The 24420-nt window shown below is 39.3% G+C and overlaps 1 protein-coding gene across 2 annotated transcripts in view; it reads right to left on the reverse strand.

The window, feature by feature from the left end:
* The window catches only part of PDGFD (platelet derived growth factor D), a 227585-nt gene that overhangs the window by 52917 nt on the left and 150248 nt on the right, over positions 1–24420 (reverse strand). The window contains exons 2-3 of one of the 2 annotated variants that reach the window (XM_057553773.1): positions 18843–19029; positions 15569–15749 (exon numbers count right to left, since the gene is read on the reverse strand). In XM_057553773.1, the coding sequence (XP_057409756.1) occupies positions 15569–15749; positions 18843–19029 (368 nt within the window). Of the gene's footprint in view, positions 1–15568; positions 15750–18842; positions 19048–24420 lie in introns of both variants that reach the window. The other variant, XM_057553772.1, reaches the window with a different exon arrangement.

Consider the following 24420-nt stretch of genomic DNA (forward strand, 5'->3'; position numbering starts at 1 on the left):
GACAAGAGGCACCCTTACCCCCTTATTGAGAATGTGTTAGTGATAACTTCACATCTAATTCTACGAGCCAATAATGGGAGCTGGAGTGAGATGGTGCAAATATTAATACATGTTAAAACATATATATACTTATAGTTAGAAGTCTACCATCTAGCAGTATAAATGTGGGTACACTTCCATTTCATGGATATAGCATTCTCAACTGCAACATGGGGATGCTTCCAGTTTTTGTCTGTTGAGCTTCAATGAACTGGCCAATAGCAAAAGAAACTTTTACGAAAGTCTAGCAACAATATTTCATTCATTTGACCAATATATATATATATATATACTGTGAGTGTCAATTATATGCGAGGAATTTTGCCAAGGGTTTGGCCTAAAGAAATCATTAAGACAGGACCCTTGCCTTCATGAAATTTTAGGGCTAGACTAACATCTAAAAAGTGTCATAAACTGTTATAGATGCATCATAAAAGAATGCAAGTGTGGTACACACAAGTGGAAGTGAGGAGAGGCCCAACTCAAGAGGTGATGCTTGGAAAGGAGCTTTGAAAGATCAGAAGTAGGTGGTAATCCTGCACACCTACTATGTGTCAACCTCTGCACCAGGACATACTATCTCTGCTCTTGACAAGGACTCCACAACTCACTATTTGCACTTTATGAGAAACCTCAGGCTTGGAGAGCTGAAAGCCTCGCTGATGGTCCTATACTGAGTAAGCAGCAGAGTCTGCATTCAAATTCCAGAGACTTTACGGAGCCTCCTCTAAGCAAAGGAAGCATAAATTAACTTGCAGAGACTGTGAACATGCCACAACTATTCCTAGAACACTATTATGCTCAGGATGGCTGGAGACAGGATGAGAGATGAGCCAGGGTAAAGGATAAAGCTAAGGAGCAGGCAGAGACAAACCACAAAATGCTCTGTCTCCATGCTAGGGTTTGGATTTCATCACAGAAAATGGGGAGCCACTGAAGGGTTTTAAAAAGAGGAATGGCAGATTTGTTTGGGTTTGAGTCTTGGAAAGATCTCTTGGTTGCTATGGGGAAAAGGGGTTCAATGACAATCCTACAGGCAGAGAAACAAGGGAGGAAAGAGATTTTTGGGTATTGCCCAGGGAAGAGATTATGGTAGCTATATCCAGACCAACAGAAAAAGAGAGGAAAAAACAGGGCTCATAGAGAAAGATACTAAGGCGTTAGGGAGGTAAAAAGGGAGTTGCTCATTAATGAAGAAAAATCTTAGCACTTTTCCAAGTGCAAACAGAAAACACAATGCCTATACCCTCATTCCCAGTATTTTCTTCTACTGCCCAAAGTGCTCCAGGACGGGATACGGGCTACAAGTGGTGGGACATCCGAGTTCTGTGAAGCAGTGCTCCTCTCTCCTGACTTACTGCCACCTCCAACAACAGATTGAATTCTGTTACCCCTGAGTGACCATATAGCACTTTTCTGCACTTCTTTCATAACCCTTATTCCATCCTAACTGATAACACTGTCAAATATTGGTTTTTCTTCCAAAACTGGACTAGGTCCCCTGAATCCCCCACAGTACCAAGCATACAGCAGGTTCTCCATAATTATTTGTTGAATCAGCTGCTTCAAATCCTTCTTGGTAATTATAGTATATGAGTATACACAGATGAATCAAATAATATATGTATTACTTTGTTCTATTTTGATTACATTTTCATTCAAATATACCAAGTGTGTCTAGCAATGAACTTTATTGGCAGTTGCTTCACCTATAAAATCAGGGCAGGAATGGCAGGGCCAATTATCACTTATTATGTATTTGAGGATAATGGGATATATTGTTGTGATATTGTGATGAGCAAAATACATTTCTCACGTACACTTGCTCTTTGTCCACTGTTCCTGGCTCACAGCTCCTAAACCTATTTCCTAAGTGTTGACAGTGATAAAGGTAAGCCTTCTGTTATGTTAAAAAGGTGACTTTTGGACCACACCTAAGGATGGGGGCTGGTCACTAGGAGACCACCCTCTGACCTCCAGGGAGGGAAAGGGGCTGGAGGTGGAATCAATTGCTAATGGCCAAAGATTCAATCAATCACGACTATGTAATGAAGCCTCTATAAAAACTCAAAAGGACAGGGTTCAAAGACCTTCTGGGCTGGTGAACACACGGAGAGGTAGGGAGAGTGGTACATTGGAACAGGGCAAGGAAGCTCTGTGCCCCTTCCCAAGTACCTTGCCCTATGCATCTCCTCCGTTTGGCTGTTCCTGAGTTATATGCTTTTATAATAAACCAGTGATCCAGTAAGTAAAATGTTTCTGAGTTCTGTGGGCTGCTCAAACAAATTAATCAAACCCCAGGAACCTGTGATTTACAGCCAGACTGTCAGAAGCACAGGTGAATAGTCTGCAGTTTGTTGGGGTGGAGGGGGGGAGGACAGTCTTGTGGGACTGAGCCCTTAACCTGTGGAATCTGATGCTATCTCTAGGTAGATAGTATCAGAACTGAGTTGAATTCTTGGATACCCTGCTAGTGTCCGAGAATTGTTTGCTGGTGTGGGGAACCCTCCACCCCATGTTGGAAATTGGGTCTCAATATACCCAAAAGAACTGTGTATAGACCACCAGTCTAAACAATAAGGTGAGGCAGTAGTCATTCAAACTGGAATGTGTTGAGAAGCAGAGTTTATAGAAATTAAAGTAGAGGTTATAGAATTATTAGAACAGGGAAAAGAAGGCTGATACTGTATAGTAAGTGCACTGAAAACAAAGTCAAGGCACTCCACAGCCCAGGGGAGGATGGGGAGACGCAAGTGCTACAGTCTCCACTGGTACCCTTATCATAAAAAGTGTCATTCTCATTGTTAACAGCTAAGCAAACAGGCACTGTTAGGTGTATTTTCTCTGCCTCAGCAGACTATTTTTAAGTAGCAAAATTGAAGAAATTTTCTCTTAACTGAAGGTCAGAACAATAGTGCCTTCAAAATGCAATCTAGTGTGCTGAGAGAAGAGAATGGGCCACGTATGGGGATGGTGTGAATGAGGTAAGAAAGCTGCTTTGCTTTCTTTTTTCGTGAATGGATCACAGCATGAATGCTGCCTCTGAAAGTGGCCACTGTGCCCACCTCTCCTAAAGCTTCCACACAGAAAATGGACTAACGGAAGATGTGAACCAGCTTGCTGTTTGATGTGAAGGCAGTGTGCAATTAAGAAAACAAATTAATTAAGAGGTCTCTTTTCACGGGACTTAAATATATTTACATTGATGTAAAAGTGTGAATTCAGCCTATCGAGCTTTTTAATGAAATTAAGAAGCACACTCAGTAGTTTGTTACAATATCTGGAAACTGTGGTGCGTTTACATTTTACAAAGGGCTTTCCCACATCTTATCTCATTTAATCCTACTGTGTGCTTGGTACATAGCACATGATTTAGAAATGTTCACGATGACTTCTGGAAGCTTACAGAACATTAATTCACTCAGGAACATTTACTGAGTAACTGCCACCCTACTAAGTGATGGGAGTAAGCAACAGACACAATATAATTAAGGCTTGTCGTCGTCTTTAAAGTGCTCCTCGTCCAGTTAAAACCAGAACAAGAAATGTCAACACATAAGTGCTGTAAAATAGCTGTGGTAAACGGTGCTATCGAAGTGGTAAAACGAGTAGCAAACACGAAGCTGAGGATGGTATCCTTAAAGAATAGTGTAAATTCTGGGGCTCTGCTTATAAATTAAGAATTCTTATCAAAGGAACTAGTTTTTATCAGGGCAGCACATTAGAATCAGTTGAGGAGCTTTTAAAAATAGTTTTGCAGGCCCTTGATTCATTAAGTCTGGGGTAAATTCTGGGCACCTATAGTTAAAAAAAAAAAAAAAAAAGCTTTAGATAGTTCTACTGCAAACACTTGGTTAAGAATCATTTTCTTGGAACTGTGATGCTTTGTGCTGTCTAAATTATACTCTATGGTTTAAGCCTGAAATGCTTTTGGCCAATTTTCTTCCTTTTACCTTTAGGATTTATCACTTTTACATGCAAATAACTTGGGATGAGTAAGGCTTTAAAGCTGTCATCAGTCAGCTTTTTTGTTCCCTCTGCTTGGATTGAATGATTCCCTACCTTTTCCTTGGGTCAGCTACTGCTTCCTCTGTGACTCATTTCCTGACCATCTTCTCTTTCCCTCAGACACAATTACTTTCTCTCTTATCCCCTCCCACAACCTCTCAGTTTGTGTTTCTGTTATCGCTGATCACAGCAGGTCTGCTTAACTTTATTATCTTGAGGGCAGGTTTCCCATCTTATTTGTATCCCCAGGAATTGGAACTTGACATAGAGATGGAGATCCACAAAAATACATGTAGAATGAATGAGAGACTGAATTAATTAGAGAATTAATTTACAGCTTGGTCTTCATGAAAGATCTGCTAGCCATTTTGATTTGTGAGGAAAAAAACATTTGGGCAGAGGTGGGGTGAGGTGGGGTGGATTAGGGTTTTAGAAGATTCCAAAAGGAAACTGGAGACACAAAAACTTAGATCTGCTTTGCCATTCTCCCCACAACGGGACTTAGAAACATCATTTTATTTTCATATTGATAAATAGCATGTTTTTGTTATCCAAGGGAAGTTCTTACAAAAGGCACAGAAGAAAACAGATTATTGATAGTTGTGTATTCTAACTAATTGTACCATTAAATCAAAATGAGGTAGTGGTCTGAAATTTTAATTTAGAGCTATGCCTTTATAACTGATTTTTCTTTAGGACTGATTTCTTGGTTAAGATTTTGTATTCATATTTCTATTCTTTAATGATTAAAAAAAACCCTTCCCTATCTAGGTTATCCTCCATGCCTAAAAGAAATGTTTCTATTTCAAATTCATATTTCTTTGTTATCTGTTATAGAGATATTTATTGCAGAGATTAAAATACTGGGGGGGTGGGGGGTTAGTGTCTTTTTCTCCTTGTAAAAATAGCTGGTTTTAGCACTTCAGAAAAAAAAAAATGCCAGAAGATGACATTGAATATTCATAGCTTGAACAACTGTATACTTGAGAGACCTGGCTTGCCTTTGAGCCAAAGGGGCTATTTGCACAGTATTTTGTAGATGAGGAATGCAAGTCTTTCTATAGGAGTGACATCAAGGAACTTTTAAAATACAAATACACTGGTAAAATTAGAATCTTCATATTAAATGTGTAGTTCAAGATATTTTCATGAATAGTTCAAAAGGGATGAAGAGAGTATACATCTAATGTAGCATAGCAGAATAGAGGTATTAAGATGTTTTGCCTTGCTCTCCTCCCAAATCTGCCTAAATCTGTGGGTTTAGCTGGGAATCGGAATCATACTGCATAACTGTTCCTAGGCCTGACCTTACTCCAAGTCCATAGATCTCCCTAGTGTTCATCTGGTTCCAACATGCTAGAGACCCACTGTTGTGTCTCCCCAAAATTGGTATGTTGCAACTTAATCCTCAATGTGATAGCTTTAGGAAGTGGGCCCTTGGGAGGTGATTGGGTCATGAAGGTGGAGATCTCATGAATGGGATTAGTGTTCTCATAAAAGAGGCCCCAGAGAGTTCCCTGGCCCCTTTTGCAATGTGAGGTTATCGCAAAAAGAGAGCTGTCTCTGAACCAGAAAGCAAGCCCTCACCAGACAATGGGTCCGCTGGTGCCATGGACTTAGACTTCCCAGCCTCCAAAACTGTGAAAAATAAATTTCTGTTGTTTATAAGCCCCCCAGGCTACAGTATTCTGTTACGGCAGCCCAGATGAACCAAGACACAATATCTCTTAAAGGACCTGGGATGTACCTAAGTTGATTCTAATTCTCCAAAGACATTTAGATGGTAACAGTAATAATAATAGTTCCATCTGTTGTGTATAGTATATTTATCAAACCCATATATTTTAAAGGTGATCGTCAAGCAACTTTATGATGCAGGTGGATCCTTCCCATTTTACAAATGAAGAAAGAACAGCCTGGTCAGTTTAAATCATATGTCCTAAGTCTCATAGACAATACAGTGATTTGAATTTGAGTGTTTCTGAGTCATATATCCTTTATCCTGTACAGAAAACCTCAAAACAAATAAACAAACAAACAAATAGCTCTGGAGTATCTTAAAAACCTGGAAAGCTCCTGGGGCCTCAGCAAAGACCCTTGGAGTGACAGACATCAGGACCTCAAAGACCTTTGTACAATTAATAAGAAGACTTGAGTCTTTCAAGGCTGCCGACATTCTTCATGAGGAAGGGCAGCTCAGCAGCTGCATCAATAGAGGATCTGAACCATGTTTGCTATGATGTCACTATTACACAGTCTGACATAAGAACTGCTGAGGTCAGGCTGTTACTGACACAATTACATGCTCCTTGAGATTAAAATGTAGTGGAGGCAGAGTTTACAAACAGGATGCCTGGTTCCATTCCACAGTTTTCCTGACATTTGACCCCGACAATGGCCCCCACTCCTCCACTCTCACCCCCACCCCTTCCAATGCCCAGTGACCAAAGCAACTGAGGGCCACTGGTATGTTGATATGACTGTAACATTAGAGTGAGAGGGAGAAAGTCTTTCTGGTCCTAAGTCTGGAAAAACATAGTCAATGGTCTCTTTATACGTCACTGGGGATTGCTTTTATATATTGCTTTTACTCCAAACTGTCAGATGCATCACAGGTACTCAATGAATACTTACTTGTTAGTTCAGCTCAGTTAAACATGTTAAGACCTACATAGTACACAATGCCCTGTGATAGACCTGTAGGAATAAGGCACTCCCGACCCTCATGGAGCTTTCACTCTAATGGAGACAGTGAGACCTGTAAATAGGTTTCCATGGGTTAAAAAATGGCTGGAAAGAATGGTCCAAAATATTCACAGTGGTTGTAGTTGAATGATGGGAACTATGGGTGGTTTTATTTTTTCTTTTTTACTTTTCTATGTATTCTCAAAAATGTCTGGTATATGTATACATTACTTTTTCTTTGAAAAAAAAAAAGGCGATAAAGAATAGCAATGTGGGTGCCTAACAAAGGGAAAGAGCATTTGTGCTTGAGGAGCTAAGAACAAGTGGTATATTTGACATGAGTATGTCTTTGACAGAGAGAGGAGGGCTCTTGAGGAAATATACATCCAAAAGTTAACTGTCAGATATAAGAGGGGGAAAATCATGAAGCAGTTGGGCCGTCAGGGTATAATGCTGTTGGCCTGGACTGAACAATCTGTGGAGGGAGATGGGAGAACTGACAGCTAGAATGTTAGGCGGATCAGAACATGGAAGGCTCTCAGTATCCGAGTGAGGCATCTACACATTACTCCACAGGAAACTGAAAATCATTCACAAGTTTTCAGCTGGAAAATGATTTGATTACAGCTCTACTTCAGCTGGCAACCATGTGCAGGAGAGACTAAAAGTAGGGAGACGGGAGATAGGAGACCAATCAGGAAGTGGTTAGCAGGGCCCAGCCAAGAAGCAACCTGATTATTTATTCATGTATTTCTCTTTTTCCATGCCTTTTCAATCTCTCTTTTTAATTTTTTTTTTTTTTTCCTGTCTGGCTCCTATTTTTGATTTCGAAATAAGGGAAGAGTCACTTTGACTATGTAGCTCAATTTTCTCATAGGTGAAAGAAGCAATGTTGAATGGAGATCAGCCTTAATCTGTCACGCTCCCACTGATAAAGGGAGCATTAGGGACAGTTATTTTCAAGGCTAGATGAGTCCTGTCTGTATGACTGATTTCTCATTCCTTCGTTCATCTGGGAGAGAAGACTGGAGTTTCCCCAAAGTTCCAGGGATCTTCAATTTCCCAGTCAGAATGGCTGATCCTTATGTAGATGGAGTGGGTCACCTAGCTCTCCTTAGGACCAGAGGTGGGTAGTATTGACTCCCCAAAGACTGTAACCAAAGATGACTGACTGAAAAAAGCATAAAAATCACTGTGGTCTTGGACCCTTCAGGGGCACAAAGATCTTTGTTTGCTCTTCTTTGTTTGCTCTTCTGGAGGAGAAACGCTTTTTTCCATATTCCTGCCTCAGCCCTCAGATATGGAGATATCAACAGACATTTTTTTCCCTTCATGAATTTCTTCCCTTCATCACTTCTTCCATCTTCTCTCCCTTCCTCATCCCCATCCCCTTTCCCCATGTCTCTCTTGGGTTGCCTGCTTCTGACACCAACCATTGGGAAGGGTCTCAGCTCTTCCCCACTCCCTGGGTCCATCTGCTAAGCATAGCTGGGATTGGAGTCGGCCATCCTGTCCTCAACAGCTCTCCCGCCTGTTTGTGACTATTTGTGACCGTCTATGCAGTGGGAGGGGCATGTAAGTGTATCCCCTAGACCCCTTGAAAAGAATCCTTTGTTCTGAATTTGCATCACAGTACTGGTACAACCATACTTTAGCTTTGGGTCCCAGCCAAATTCTCTACTCTAGTTTTACAAGAAAGTCCTGAGATTTGGCATTTCATGGACCACCATTAATAAAGTTGCTACTTTGATCATCTTTTGGCTTCTTGTATCTCTTTCCTACTGGCAAGAATAAAGAAAGGATAGTAAGTGGTTAGCACCCTCAACCTGCAACACTTTGGATTAATTCATCAGAATATTCTGAAATGCCTTGCTTTTCTGACTTTGTGCCTTTGTTTAGGCAACATTCCCTTCTCGGGGTGCTATTCCCTCCATGACCCAGTCCAGTGAATGGTAGTGGAATATGCCACCCCAAAATATGCCACTTTCGCATAAGAATTATTTTGAGCTGAAGGCAATTGAAAAGAAGCAGGCTCAGGAAAGGTTCTCTGTCCTCCCGCTACATGCCTAGAAGCACATAAATTTGCAAAGGTTGTCCCCCATCCCCTCACCAGAGACAACTCTGAACCCTTATCAGCCTAGAGAGGCACCAGCGGAATCCACATAACAAACTTTATTCACTAGTCCTTCGCTTCCATTTATTCTCCCATATATTTACCTTCCCACAATTTGCTGCCCTAGAAACTTAAAAGTCTTTTTCCTTTGTCTTGTCACTTCTCTAAAAATGTGTTCTCCTTTGGTTAAAACGTTATATAAGCCCAAGTTCCAACCACCACTCTGAGCTACTCGTCACTGAGTGCTCCCGTGTGTATGATATGCATGTGTTAATGATCTGGGTGCTTTTCTCTCCTTAACCTGTTTTTTGCCAGTCTAATCTGCAGAGTTCAAGACAGAACCTAGGAGGGTAGAGGAAAAAAATACTTTTTTATCTTTCCTTACACCAGCAAGCCCCATCTTTGTGAGGAACACTGCATCCCTTATGTGTTCCTCCTCCTTGTGTGCTCAGAATATTCCATGCACATTTCATCACTGCAATTCACAGTGCTTTTTAATTGTGTGCCTTTCTCCCACACAGGAATATCATTTTCTTTTTATTATCCACAGTAAGTTCTCAGAAGTATCTGTTGAATTTATAAGTGAACATTAGGCAGAGATATTTTTTACTGAGGTTCACTTCTTCATAGCTTTTTAAGAAAGAAATACTGCTCTGTTTTAGGCATATCTTTAATACTCAAGCCACTTTCTAATATAGTCGAATAGCTTTTTCCTTCTTCATCTTTCTCACTTCCCTCATCTACCAAAATATTAGTACATCAAAAAGCACGGTTATAGAGAGCAAGTGGTATGTGTATAAAGAGGCCCAGTTATTTAATATCACTGCGTCTTTCTGGTTTTCAAGGATAAAAGTTTACTTGTGGCAAGTCCATATAATGTAATACTAGATAAACAGGATACTGGACTGTCCAAGTGCCATTAAAGAGCATCCCTCTCAAAGTTGGAAATGTGTTTACTCAGCACCTGGGGAGTCATCTGCTCATGTGATTAGCACATGGGTTTTATGAGGAAAATTAATTACAGTAGTAAAGTACTATTTCAAACATTGCTTATGTTGGAAAGGATTAGCCAACATGGAAGAAAACATTCCCAAAAGTCAGAGAACATGCAGAGGCAATATGTGTGGGGTTCTTAACTGCATCTAAGGGACATCACAGATGAGATTCAGGGGGTTTCCCTGGTATTTTATGCAAAAATTTAGATATATTTATTTTTCTTTGGAGAGGGTCCACAGCTTTCGTATCTCATTGGATAACACATGTGTGAGCTCTGTGACCACAGACAAACTCACAACCTGTGTTCACTGTTTCATTGGTAAAATTACCCAACCTGAGTCCGCTGCCTCACTTATAAAATAAGAGGGTTGGCCTAGGCACTGGATCTCTAAGATTCTATATTTTTCTTACAACAAGTCTTCAGGCAAAATACATGGTTTAATAGCAGCAGATTGATTATTTACAATATGCTGTGTGCTGAATTAAACACTTCACATACATTGCCCCATATATTTAATCCTCACAATAACCCAAAGGGTTAGATGCTATTATTTATGACTATTATTATTTTATAATATATTTATCATCATCATCATCATCATCATCAGGACTGTGCCTACCAAATTGTAAGTTCTATGAGGGCAGGAACCTTGTCTCGTTTTGTTCACTACTCTATATCCAGTATTTATCAAAGTGCACGAAACATAATAGGTGTCCAATAAAAAGTCTGTTGAATAATGCATTAAAACGAATACATAACTAGCAAAAATGCCCTGAATTCCACAGGGGAACATATTATCATGGGATTTCATTCCACCTCACTTTCTTGTCTCCTCCTGCTCCCTTAATCCTATTTTTACCTACCTCCTCCTCTTCCCCTCCCCACCCCCACCTGCAAGAGCCCACTTCCCCTTTATTCTCCACAACCCCTATCATTTGCTTCTGGACCTAGCCATATTCTTTGTCAAATTATTCTTTGCTCTAGGACTATATTACATTTTGCTCTTTACTCTCTCAAGAACTCTATCAAAGTTCTCATTATGTATTCAGGTTTTAGGAAGGTAATCTGATGAAAATAACTGATTCACTTAACCTTCCCAATGAGACTCCTAGTTCATCAAAATGATCTCTGTAATTGGTGAAATTTTAGAACATTTGTAAAGTTTTAAATAAGAACACTTATCTAGCCTTGCCTATAAAATGCTGCAATAATGAGACTCTGGCCTTAAGAATGAATGCTTCAACCAATATCCATTGAAGCTCCTGGGCTAACACAATATTGTAAATCATTTATCAATATATTTCAATAAAAAATTTATAAATAATTTTTGAATTTTTGAATTAAAAAATGTACTTTCCATTAAACACACACACAAATAAAAGGCTTTTTAAATGTTTGTCACAATATACAATAAAATGCTTCTACCTTGGATGAAGGAGGTGAATTATGGTCAGACATGTGTGTATATGTGTATGCACACGCACACTGACAGCTGGGCTGTTTGTACAGGACTGCCAAGTTCATTTATCACCTGATGATATATTAATTATTATGCCAGTGATAATGATAACAATAAGAGCAGCAGATATTTGAGTAATTTACTAAGTTCCAGGCAGGGTGGCTTACAAAAGTTATCTAATTTAATCCTACAACTAGTTAACTGTGTGTCAGGCAGTGTTATCACCATCTTACGGATGAGAAAACTGAGCCTTTAGCCAGTGAGCAGCAGAGCTGAAATTCATATACCCATGCTTGCTGACTTCTTTGCACACCATCCATTGGGAGCCTTGTAATTGGACACTTTTCCAATAAACTACTTAATGGTCTTCCAAAAAAGATTCCTAACAATCCAATCCATCCATTCATTCCCCAATAAACTAGATTTGAGATGGGAGAGCTTAATTTATTTAGACAAACACATCTTGATAACAGTTTGATAACATTATCCATTCTGCTTCATTATGCCCTCTGATGGTATCTATCCTCCTCAGCTGAGTGAAATTAGGAAAGAAAGCTGAGTAGGAGAGCAAAAAATTGAAATATGAAATTGAATCATATTTTCTCAGGAAGAGTCAATTCAACAAACACACTGTCTAGCCATGTATAAGGCACTGTGTGGAATACACACAGGATGTTTGTCCTATCCTCAAATAGTTCATTACCATTTACCTAGAGGGAATACATACATATATATATATATATATATATATATATATATATATATATACACGCACACACACACAATTTGTGATTGTAAAGGTAGGATCATTATCACCATTATTCATTGAGCACTTCCACTATATCCTAGGTGCTATGATAAGTATTTGCTATTAATTTAAAATCTCACACCAACTCCAATTATTATCCCAATTTTATGGATGTAAAACCAAAAGGTAAGAGAGCCATTCTATATCACACACCATTAGTAACTGGGGAAATTTCCTTTGATCCAAAGTGTGCTTTACAGCAAAGCTCTGGTCCCCTATGGCTGTGCTGCCTTGCCCTAGGAAAGACTGTGATAGATGCTGTAAAAAAAGGTAGACGATTGAATTCCAAGCACACCAAACAAAATTGTAATATAAGAATAATTGCTAACCAAAAATAAGTGATCAAGATGTTAACCATTAGTCAGTCTCCCACACTTTGCTGGAGTGAAAAATTGACTAAAAATGTACACTAGACTTGGTATTCCAAAAACGTCATAAGCATGAACCATGTAGATGTGATTCCAGTGTAGTGGGCTCTTATGGTCCTGGGCACCTATAACTTACAGCCTCAGGGGAGGCCCTTGTACAACTGGAGAGTCACTAAGGTAGGAAGAAGAGAAATGTTTGATGGAAGGCTGAGAGATAGAAAGGTAGAGATGAGAAGGGAGGTGGTCTTTACCTATCCAAATACCTACTTGCCATTTTCTAAGAGCACTGTGATTGCTCGGGAACTATTGCTCAAATTTCCCCAGCACCTGCCATTCCTGAAAGGAGGGATTGCAAAACAGCTGCCTCCAAACTCTACAGGCTTTCTGGGCCTATACAACATTTAAAAAATCATTATTTAAATACACTTAAAGAAGGCTTGCCGTTTTTTCCAGTTTTATGAGATATAATTGACATATGGCACTGTATAAGGTGTACAGCATAATGATCTGACTGACATACATTGGGGTTTGCCATTTTTAATCCCACTGTCTCCCTCTAATTTTATATCTGGCTCACTATGAATTTTAAGTCTGGGCTCTGTAGCATTTGAGTTCATAATCTCTGCTTTAAAGTTTCTCCGAGAAAAATTTAAACATGAATAAAATGACCTTTCCAAAACATTGGTCAAGGCATAAATGATCCCTGTTGAACAAGAATCAAATGAAAGAGTTTATCAAAAAGCCACACAGATCTAGAGTTTATATACACCTGAAGGTTAAGCTCACTCTACCTCTTGGAATTCAGCCACCAAAGCACTTTGGCCCTAATTGATCATATTTAGTGCCAGAAGCCAATTAGGAGCGGAAAGAGAGCCTGGAGCTATTTTCAATGAATGCAGACCAAGAGGCTGTATAACAAAAAAGTTATGACTACCATCATTTCTAAAAACACAACTGAATGTACTGGTGGAGGTGAATAAGTAAGTGAGTGGAGTCATGCCGAACGGTTTACATCCATACTACAAAGGCTGTCCGATATTCCACTTAACATTGGCTAGGAAATGAGTGATGAACCTGTACTGTAACCCAAAGCACCTCAAACAAAAATATTCATTCTTCCCTAAATCCACACCTGCACTGCCTTTTTATACAAAAAGGAGTTATTTTGCCTTAAAGATATGGTGTTAGAGTTAAGGTGTTTCTAACTGACTTATGGACCATTTAACTTAGTCATAACCAAAGCTTCACAAAAAGTATACACATGGGGCTTCCCTGGTGGAGCAGTGGTTGAGAGTCTGCCTGCCAATGCAGGGGACACGGGTTCGAGCCCTGGTCTGGGAAGATCCCACATGCTGCGGAGCGACTGGGCCCGTGAGCCACAACTACTGAACCTGCGCATCTGGAGCCTGTGCTCCGCAACAAGAGAGGCCGCGGCGGTGAGAGGCCCGCGCACCGTGATGAAGAGTGGCCCCTGCTCGCCGCAACTAGAGAAAGCCTGCGCACAGAAACGAAGACCCAACACAGCCAAAAATAAATAAATAAATAAATTAATTAAAAAAAAAAAGTATACACATGAGCGCTAACAGGCCTTGATATGTTAAGGGGAAAAAAGATCCTTCACTAAGCCATTCTGACACAGCACCATTCCAACATGCTGAGCCTGCTTTGTCCATGAACAATTGAGAACAGATGCATCACTGAACACATTAAAAGCAAAGACATGTAGAAACCAAAGGTTCACACTTCCACTTTAATGCTGAGCAGCACTGCATGAGTGTGCAATAATGTATACCATGCTTGATGGATTATTTTCAAATTAAAACTGGAACCAGTATCACCACATGCTATTTTTTCATTTATAGTATTCTGATGTAGAATTCACTTTGTGTTTAACCACTCATCATAATGCAAAAAAAAAAGAAAAAAGAAAAAAGAAACCACATTAGATTAAAAAAACCAAGATTTTTCCTACTCTAAATTTAACTCATAAGAGGAAAAAAAAAAACCCAAATTGACTCCATTTGTAGTACTGTGTTCTGTTTCAGCATCCACACTTTGAAAAGGGATAGCAATAAACTGAATGAGAGTTAAAGACGTTGCCAGGAGAGCAAAAGGCAATATGCTACGAACAACTGAAGGATTCAGGGATATTTAATGTATCCTAAACGTAATGTATACGCAAAATTATCCCAATATCCCCCTGGGCTTCATCTGTAACACCCAGTACTTCTGTCTTATTATCATTCTCAGTTGTTATGGCTTCTAATTGTCATTTCCACCAGACTATCAGCTCCAGGAGGTTCAAGAACCCTGTCTTCTTGCTTGCCTTTGTATCTACTACACCTATCAGAATATTTGTCAATAAGAAGGAACTTTATATTGTTCTACTAATGAATGACTGAGTAAAGAAGACCCATGACCATGTGTGACCCAACAACTAGACTTAACTACGAGGTAGATTATGCCGCAATATGAGGTTGAAGATTTTCTGATAGTTAGAACCATATAAAGTTGGAAATGGCTGCTGAGGTGTTTAAGTAGAGGTGAGACCACAAATAAGCATGGGTGTAGTAAACAAAAATCAAACCTTGGGTCCTGAATTATACCTTCCAATTTTTAAGATACTTGCTAACCCTGAGGCTCTATGATTATAACATAGGCCCTTCCCAAATTTGAGTCATAATTTAAACTAAAATCATTGGGACTCTTCTGTGATTAGAATTACATAGACAATTTTTCAAACCAAGAGGTTCAATTCTCACTTACCTTCTATTTGGCTGTACATTTATTTTGCTCCAGTTGAATCAAAGGCAATATGGTATATGCTTTACTATAAACTATTTTACTTTTTCTATTCACTATGCTTTCTTTCAAAATGCATGGGCCCAAGCATTGACTTAACAGAGCTAAAATGGCATTTCTCACTAAAGAAGGCTTTAACATTTTGGTCACAAGGCAGGGACAAAGCATACCATAGACAATTAACACAGTTCATTCACTCTCACACCACTGAATTTAATCACAGAAAACGATCTCTATACTTCATGTAACCAGTGTCTGCTTTTAATCATAGGGTGGTTAAGCTACTTACCACAACAGAATAATAAATCTTGAATCCAGGTTTAGCCACAAAGTAGTCATCAGACTTGAATGTTATTTTAATCTGGTTTGTTCTTGATGTTATCCTTGGAGGAACTTCCTTGTGTCCACACCATCGTCCTCTAATAACGGTGCTGGTTTCAGATATATCTTCAACTTCCACAAAATCATACCTAGTACCAATTTGACATAAACTTTGATTAAACTAGACTTTGAAATTCATACTTTCACTGAGAAACTGAAACTAACATATGTGATCTCTCATGACCTATCATCTGAAATGAAAATTATAACCTACAGATATTTTAGAAGGAAAACTCGTTTTTGGATTAGGTTTCTCAAATTCAAACTTCAACAATCTATTCTGAGGAAACACCCTTACACACTTTTAGCCGTAACTCTTCCTAAATCGTCAAAAATCAAAATGGGCTACTTTCTGAGCATCTGGCTCATAACGTTTTCCTGGAAAAACTAACAAGTATAATCTATTGTCATACTTTAGGAGATGTAGCTCTAATTATATACCCAAATATTTACTATATCAAGTTTTTAAACAAATTCCCACTTTGAATTAATTTACCACATCCAGTGTTTCCTTAAGAAAGGAAATGATCTATACCTATACAGCACATAAAATCAGCACTCTCACTGTAGAAAATAAATGGTAAAATAAAATAAAAGACTATTTTCTCTTTTTGGAAACTGTCTTTTTTTAGGATCGTATCATAAACTATGACATTTATCATAATGGAAACACATGACTTTGAGGAGGGATGTGCGCTAGCCAATATTGGAAATATCTGGGCTGTGTGTGAATGAGGGTAAGACCATGGGTTCACCACTGGCACTAGCCAGAGAAACACAGAATCCCAGGATTGAAGAAGACAGGAGAGGCGTTTTAGATATTCCACAGAGTCATCTGAATCCTCAAAGTCCCTCCACAGCATCTCACTTTTTCATCACATAATAGGACATCTTCAGTGACCAAGCTGACATCTTCTAGGGATCATTTATATTCTATTTTCAGACACCCAAGATCTTAAAACATTCTGCTTGAGAGCTGAACTCTGTGCCTTTCAGTTCCGGGCATCCGTGTCTCACTCCTCCAATCTACCTCTCCTCAAATGACTTCAGATGCTAAAGTCACAATGCAAACGAGCACTCAGGGTGAGCCTTCAAGGTGAACAGTGGCAGAAGTCTCATATCTATTTTATATTTTCCTGTCAAGATTGCCAAAAGGAATCAGCATGAGAACCATCACGTCTGAATATGAAGAAAATCCAATACAACTTTACTGGTCTTACCCACGCACCTCAGAGCTCTTATTGGATCAGGCAGGGTGATCAAAGGAGGAGGCGAGCATAATAAAATGGTTACTAAATTTCATTGACGTGATTTGTGAGGCCTTTATGTCCTTTGCCTCAGTTTCCTAATGAGCAAAATAAGAAGGTTTATGTAATTCTACCAGCTGAATATCTCTTGGGTGCTATGTAAATTAACTACTTAATATATGGTGTTGAAAAGTGAAAAGCACTAAGAAAGAATCGCTATTCCGGCAATAAAATATTACAATGTAAACATCAAGGAGGTTTGGAACAGATGGGAGGAAATCAATTGCATTTCATTTTATATACAATATATGTGAATCATATTTATTGCACAAAGCAAGAATATACTTGGAACTTTGTTAATAATGCAAGAGGTCACTTTTGTTTTTTAAAAAACACAACATCAGCACAATTTTTACTCTGGGTCTGAAGTCAAAAGAGCACCATTTTGGTTCAGGGAGGGTCCTGAGTCAGGTCTCTGATCTGCCTCTTTCCCTGCTTCCTCTCCCCTTTACCTCTTACTTTTCTACCTCCCTCCATAAATTTTTAGGAGCAACTTGATTTGATGAAGGGTCTGGAAAAGAAACCATCCTAACTTCCTCTCCTAGTTTTAAGGTCAGGATGCCAAAAGGAGTCAATCACTACCAGATCAAAATCCTGCTCTGCAGTGGAGACCAGTGTCTCTTCAATGACATCACCTTTAATAATCTTTTTTTTTTTTTTTTAAATAGCTTCATTGGAGTATAATTGCTTTACAATGTTGTGTTAGTTTCCACTGTACAACAAAGTGAGTCAGCCATAAGTATACATATATCCCCATAATAGTGGCTTTTCATTTGTTTCCAAGGTCTTTTTTTTTTTGAACACAGAAAATGAGTTCTCCCTTTCAAGGTTGAAAAGACACAAGGTCTCCTCAAGCTTATTCTCTTTGTAAATATTAACTGGCTCTTCCTGCATGTATTCATCTCTGCTTTCAGGCATACATTACCCTCTAAGGTCCTAGAAAGTAACGGTCACTGCTGTTATTCTTGAAAAAACAGCAACATAATAAAAGCTGTCAGCATAATAGACATGCAATAAAGGACAGCCAAATTTGAAGTACCCAATTTTTATTATTCAAAGTAAAACCTGCTGAAAGAATTTAGCAGTTTAGTAGTAGTTCATTGGCAATGCAGAACAAGTTCGTGCAGTAAAGTACAGAAAGGAAAAAGAAAATCCTCTGCATCTTACACATGCTAATTAAGTGAATAAGATGCTGTGAGCGGACAATTCAGAGAACAGCAGCCAGGGCTTTCTCTGATAAACATGCTAAGAAGGGAGAAGATTATCAGGCGCAGCTTTCATCTTCTGCTGACCCAGAAACTACAGGAAGAAACAGACCTCTAAGGAGCACGCTGATCCTGGGAGGTTGCCTTCTCTTCCTTCTTACACATATCTGAGGCCTTAAAATTACGATTTCAGGTAAGGACCTGACAGGGTCCTTGCCGTCATCATCTCCCAGTGCTGGGTCAGTTCCTGGAGCTCAGCAGGGGAATACACTCCTTAAGCCCTGGCAGGCTTGCACCAGAGCCATGTGACATGGTGCAGGTGACCCGGGATACTGGAGGCATCTACCTGCTCACAAAGGTTGTTCTAGGCCTGGCCAAGATAGGGGCCCCCAGATTCCCCCCTTCTCTGGGAGTCACACAGCCTGGCTCTGACAATTGCAGGAGTGAGTTTCTGTGAGTCATGCCAGGTTGCCAGGCTTTCTGCAGAGGCAGTCTGCGCTCCAATTTATTTTGTCCATTAGGACTGACATAAAGGCTTTTTGAAAAAGAAGTCGAGTACCTCGGATAGGTCCGGAGGGCCCTAAAGAGAAGTCTGATGTGATGTTTTAAATCTGTCTTTTTTTTTCCACCTTGGAATTTTACCCTAAAATGGATTTTATTTCCCACTTACCTACAGATATCATTTTCCGCTTCCTCTAATCCAAACTGATTGTCAAAGGCTAGCTGTATCCTTGTTTTCTCCTGGGAATGGAGCCGCCAGGTCAGAAGCAGGTTCCTGGGGTAGCTGTTTGGGAAGCGGGGACTCTGCACATGGCCGTGTCCTGTCACCTGGATGGTTTCATCTCTTCGGTACAAGTCTGTGAGGTGATTGCTCTCTGTTAGTAGTCACAACTTGTAGAAATTAGTATGTTGCTCCAATTACAGGAAAGCAAAAAAAGAACAGTTTAAAACACATCACATTTCAAAGCACTTCTTGATTTTGTTTAAAAACATAAGGCCAAATGGCAGCCTTGTGGTTAAACAAACAACATCCATATTTTTTCTATTATCCCCTACCTCCCCAAATTCTTCATAAATCTAGACTTGATGCCTAATATTTTGTACTTTGGGAGCTCTCTTAACATCATTTTTGACAAGCAAAATTAATGATTATCTCAGAACTCAGGCTCATTTCAATTGGAATTAAAATTGAGCAAATAATTTCAAATAGTTCATCCTTCCTCTTTTCCACGTAATACAGCTGACCCTTGAGCAACACGGGTTTGAACTCTGTGGGTCCGTGGATTTTTTCAATAAATACATATAGGTACTGTAAATGTATTTTCTCTTCCTTATGATTTTCTTAACATTTTCTTTTTTCTAGTTCACTTTATTGTAGAATACAGTATATAATACATATAACATACAAAATATGTGTTAATCAACTGTTTATTTAACAGTAAGGCTTCTGGTCAACAGTAAACTATTAGTAGTTAAGTTTTGGGAAAGTCAAAAGTTATATGTGGATTTTTGACTGTGTGGGGTATTGGCACCCCTAAACCTCACTTTGTTCAAGGGTCAACTGTACAAACAAACATTTTTTTTTTTTTTTCATTTACAATGTAACAGTATATCTTCAATGATTAGCCCAGGAGATACTCAATAAATATTGTTGAATGAATGAACAACTGAGTGAAAAACAAATTAAAAGAATCTAATGATGTTTAATGACCATTTATTTTATAATCAAATGGCATTTTCCAGTTGTTTCTCCATCATAAAAATCATACTTTTTTGGCCTTCGTTTTTGGTGACTTAAAATAGTTCCAATTCTAATTCTATTTTCCATATGTTGTATAATAAAGAACTTGTCTGATCTTTGTCCTGGGTTCCTAAAAGGGAACTTCTAAACCCTTAAAATTTCCCAAGTGATGCAAGTGTCTTTGTTATTCATGGTAGGCCCCTGGGGCCATACCTGATTTTATGCTAATGAGGTGATTTTCTGTGGGCCCTTAAACAGTTTCAGGATGGGGACTGACTATAACAGAAAGACCAATCATGTGGCTTTGAGCTCTGATATCAGCCTGACTTCCCAACCTCCCTGGAGGTAAGAGGCCTTGGAGCCCTAGCCTGTTGCCACCAATTCAATCAATCATGTCGACAGAATGAAACCCTTATAAAAACTCTTGTCACTGACTCTTGGGTAAGCTTCCTGGTCCGTGATACACACTGATGTGCTAGGAGGGTGACATGTCCTGAGGACATGAAGCTTCATGATTTGGACCTTCCCAGTCCTCACCCTACAAGTGTCTTTATTTGGCTGGTCCTGATTTGTACCCTTTATAGTAAAACTGTAATTGTAACTATAGTGCTTTCTTGAGTTCTATAAGTTGTCCTAGCAACTTATCAAACTCAAGGGGCTTATAGGCAACCCTGAATTTATAGCCAGTTGGTAAAGAGTATGGGTAACCTGGGTACCTCACAATTTTCAGCGGGTGACTGAAGTACAGTCTTGTAGGGACTAGGCTCTTAAGCTATGAAATCTGACCTAACTCCAGGTAGTTTGCTTCAGAATTGCACCATACAGTGAACCCATTTTTCCTATCTCCCAATGTCCAGAGTTCTTTTCACTTGAGATTTTGACTTTTTAGGCCCCTCTGTAAGCAGAACTCCAGCCACAGTCTATTTATGTCCTCCTGCAGAGAGTTTACTCCGAAGCCTATAATTCAATGAGCTTAGTCAGGGAGGCCTAAATTGCTGGTGGAAACCACTGAAAGGTTGGGCTGCGGAGGGTGGTTGTTAAAGCTTCCAAAATAAGAGAAGGAGAGTGAACAAGGAATCAGAATGTGAAATGCAAAGGCTTCTCTCCCTTTTACAAATGTTCCGGTATGTATGAGAATTTCAACTTTTTTTTTTTTTTTTTTTGGCTAATTCAGTGTTTAATGTGTTGTGCTTGCCCAGCTAGCCTTTGTGCGGGAGACAGTCTTAGGAAGAGCAAAGGTGGCTGGAGGAGCTGATGTCCCCACTCCCTGCATCTCGACTAGGAGATCAGAGCACTGGCTCTGCAGTCATGTCACCGTGCTCTGGTCCCAGAGCTAATGCTCTTAACTTCTGTGTAAGAGAAGGTAGTTTTCCTTCTTAGTCTGAAATTTGCTAGAGGCAATTTGAGATTCTTTGCTATCTGTAATCCACTTTGACTTCTGAATCCCATTGTTTATATATAATTTATAACTTCATGCCAAATTCAGGGCTATTCTTAGCAGAAGAGTTGTAATGAATTATAGATACAGAGAGCAACCTATCAGGTTAAACCTGAGATAGCTACCAAGTGTTATATACAAAGTCACATTCCTGAATGAAGGCATTTACTTTGGTGTTCCAATAGTAACTGACATTTATGGAGCAATAATTGTGTGCCAGGCATTCCAATAAGTTGTTTAAATTATTTCATTTAATCCTCACAACAACTCTATGCAATCAGTAATATCCCCACTTCACAAAGGAGGCTCAGAGAGTTTAAGAAAATTATGACCTCAGGGCACAAAGCAGGTGGTGAAATCAATATCTGACCCTAGACAGTCTATCTTCAGCACACGCACTCTTAACCAGAACACTGTACTAGTTGTTAAACTATAAAAATATGAAATATGTTATTTTTCATAGAGAGGGAATAATTTTGATTTATGTTTATATGGCAAGAATATAAGTTATTTTATATTTTAATACAGAAGGAGGTTCACATCCTCATAACTTTGAGTTATGCATTGTATGTTTTTTAAAAAGCGAATTAAAATGAAAGGGAAAAAGCCAAAATGTTTTGTCTATTCTGTCCCTAAACCTTTAAGCAAACTCAGCTCGCCCAACCAAGTATCCCGGGAGCTCATGAAATCACTGCAGGCACTATTACTTACTCTGGGATTCATCTAGAACAACTGTTGTTCTCAAAGTGTGGTCCCCAGACGAGCATCATCACCTGGGAGCTTGTTAGAAATGTAAATTATCAGGCCCCATCCCAGACCTACAGAAGCAGAAATGCTGGAGGTGGAGCCCAGCACTACTGTTTTAATAAGCCCTCCAGGTGATTCTGATGCTCCCAAAAGTATGAGAACCACTGACCATCTCATACCTTCTAGTCTTCTGCTTCTTATTCTTGATTTCCCTGGCTCCTTCACTGCCTTGCTTTGACTTCATACCTCACATCTGATTTTTCTTCTTACCTCCCTGACTGATGATCTATCTTGGATTCACTTTCCTGTCTTTGACCTTGAAACCTTCTCTGGGGCATCGTTTTTGATACACAATGACCTAGGGTAAGAGCTACGTAACTTAGGGTCTTTGACCCCTTATCTAACTTTCCCCATTTCATGGAATAGTCATTCCTGGTCCTAATAGATGCATTTGGTAATCATCGTCACAAATTATGTGCAAGGAGAAACGAAATCACGAATAATGGTAGGTAGTACTTTTATGTCTTCTTCTCAGATCATAATATTATCTATGACAACATAAGATCCAAAGGGTAAATGCTGTTATTAGAAGTAAGGGTTAAAATATTTCATCAATGATTCCATAGGAAAAAATAATGATATCTCTGCAGACTGTGCCACCTCACACAAATTCAGTGGAACAGTACAGAAATACTCATTTGTCCCACTGTCTCCATAAGACATCCAGGAGCCAGCAGCATGACTGATAGGCACAAACCCAATGTACCGCAGCTAAAAGCCGAAAGCAAAGAATGGTCATTGCGTCAGGAAATGCCTAACTTGCAAAGGGATTTATTATAACATTTCATTTGTAAAATGGCTGTTTCATGATCATACCATACATCCTAGGAACAATGTTTGCCCAGAAATGTAGGTTGAGTGTTATATAAACCAAACAGTACCACTTCTGCTGCTAAACAACCGCAATGTGACCACTTAATTTTTGTGGGGTGCAATATAGTTTACAAGCATCCAATTTTGTAAGTCTATCGTAAATATAAGTTGACAAAAAGTAAATATCATTGCAGTAATTATCATTGCTTTCATTCTGCTTTTTTCTTTTAAATTTAATTTTTTTATATTACTTTAACAGGTAACGAAACCAACACACAGAAGTTAAAGTGATTTGCTGTAAGTCAAAAGAATGGAAGGGTGGTCTGTGGAAGAGTGGAGTCTTGAATTCAGCTCCATCATGTTCTAGTTCTGGTGACTTTCCCCACTACAACAAAGAGCAGCATCAGACACACCATGTCATCTTTCTGGCTTCTGTTTCCTAAGCTAATAGTTTAGGGGGCTGGGCTAACGTGACACTTAAGATTTTTTTCAGGTCTAAATGACATGACAACTCAACAATTTTCTTTCAAGAAGACAGAAGTGCCAGTGGTTTGACTGTGACTAACAGACATGAGTGAGGCAATAATGAGACAAGGGAACCTGAAATCTAAAATCTTCAGCGGGCTAAACAGACACTTTTCCCATCTAACAATGGTAGTATATATAGTTGTATGCTGTCATTGCTGTCATCTAAAATAAGGGTACAAATGGATATTTCTTTTTTTTTTAATTTTGTTTTCTTTTTTTAAAATTTATGTATTTTTTGGCTGCGTTGGGTCTTTGTTGTTGCACGCGGGCTTTCTCTAGTTGCAGCGAACAGGGGCTCTCTTCGTTGTGGTGCACGGGCTTCTCATTGCGGTGGCTTCTCTTGTCGCGGAGCACTGGCTCTAGGCACGTGGGCTTCAATAGTTGTGGCACGCGGGCTCAGTAGTTGTGGCTCACGGGCTCTAGAGCACAGGCTCAGTAGTTGTGGCACAAGGGCTTAATTGCTCCGTGGCATGTGGGATCTTCCTGGGCCAGGGCTCAAACCTGTGTCCCCTGCATTGGCAGGCAGATTCTTAGCCACTGAGCCACCAGGGAAGTCGCACAAATGGATATTTCAACAAGTTGTTCAAACATCTATATGAAAAACTTTCTTATCAACTAGAAAAGTGCCCCTGGCACATAACTGGCCACTTAGCCTATCAATTTGTGCTGAACACATTGTGGAGGAATGTAAATAAATCCTTTAGTGTAGACACAATGTATTCTATGTTTTGCTTTTTTTTAAAATTTAAGTAGAGTCTTCTCTCTGAGGCTGGTTAGGTATAAGGATTAAAAAAAAGATACTAAAAGATGCTTTATAATTTCTTTGAAAGTTTCATAGGAAAGTAAAAAAAAATATATATGCAGAATATTACATGTCTTGAGGGAAAGGACTATGTCTTGTTTACCAACGTAATCAGAGAG

Source organism: Balaenoptera acutorostrata, chromosome 9, assembly GCF_949987535.1.
Source record: "Balaenoptera acutorostrata chromosome 9, mBalAcu1.1, whole genome shotgun sequence".
Classification (NCBI taxonomy): domain Eukaryota; kingdom Metazoa; phylum Chordata; class Mammalia; order Artiodactyla; family Balaenopteridae; genus Balaenoptera; species Balaenoptera acutorostrata.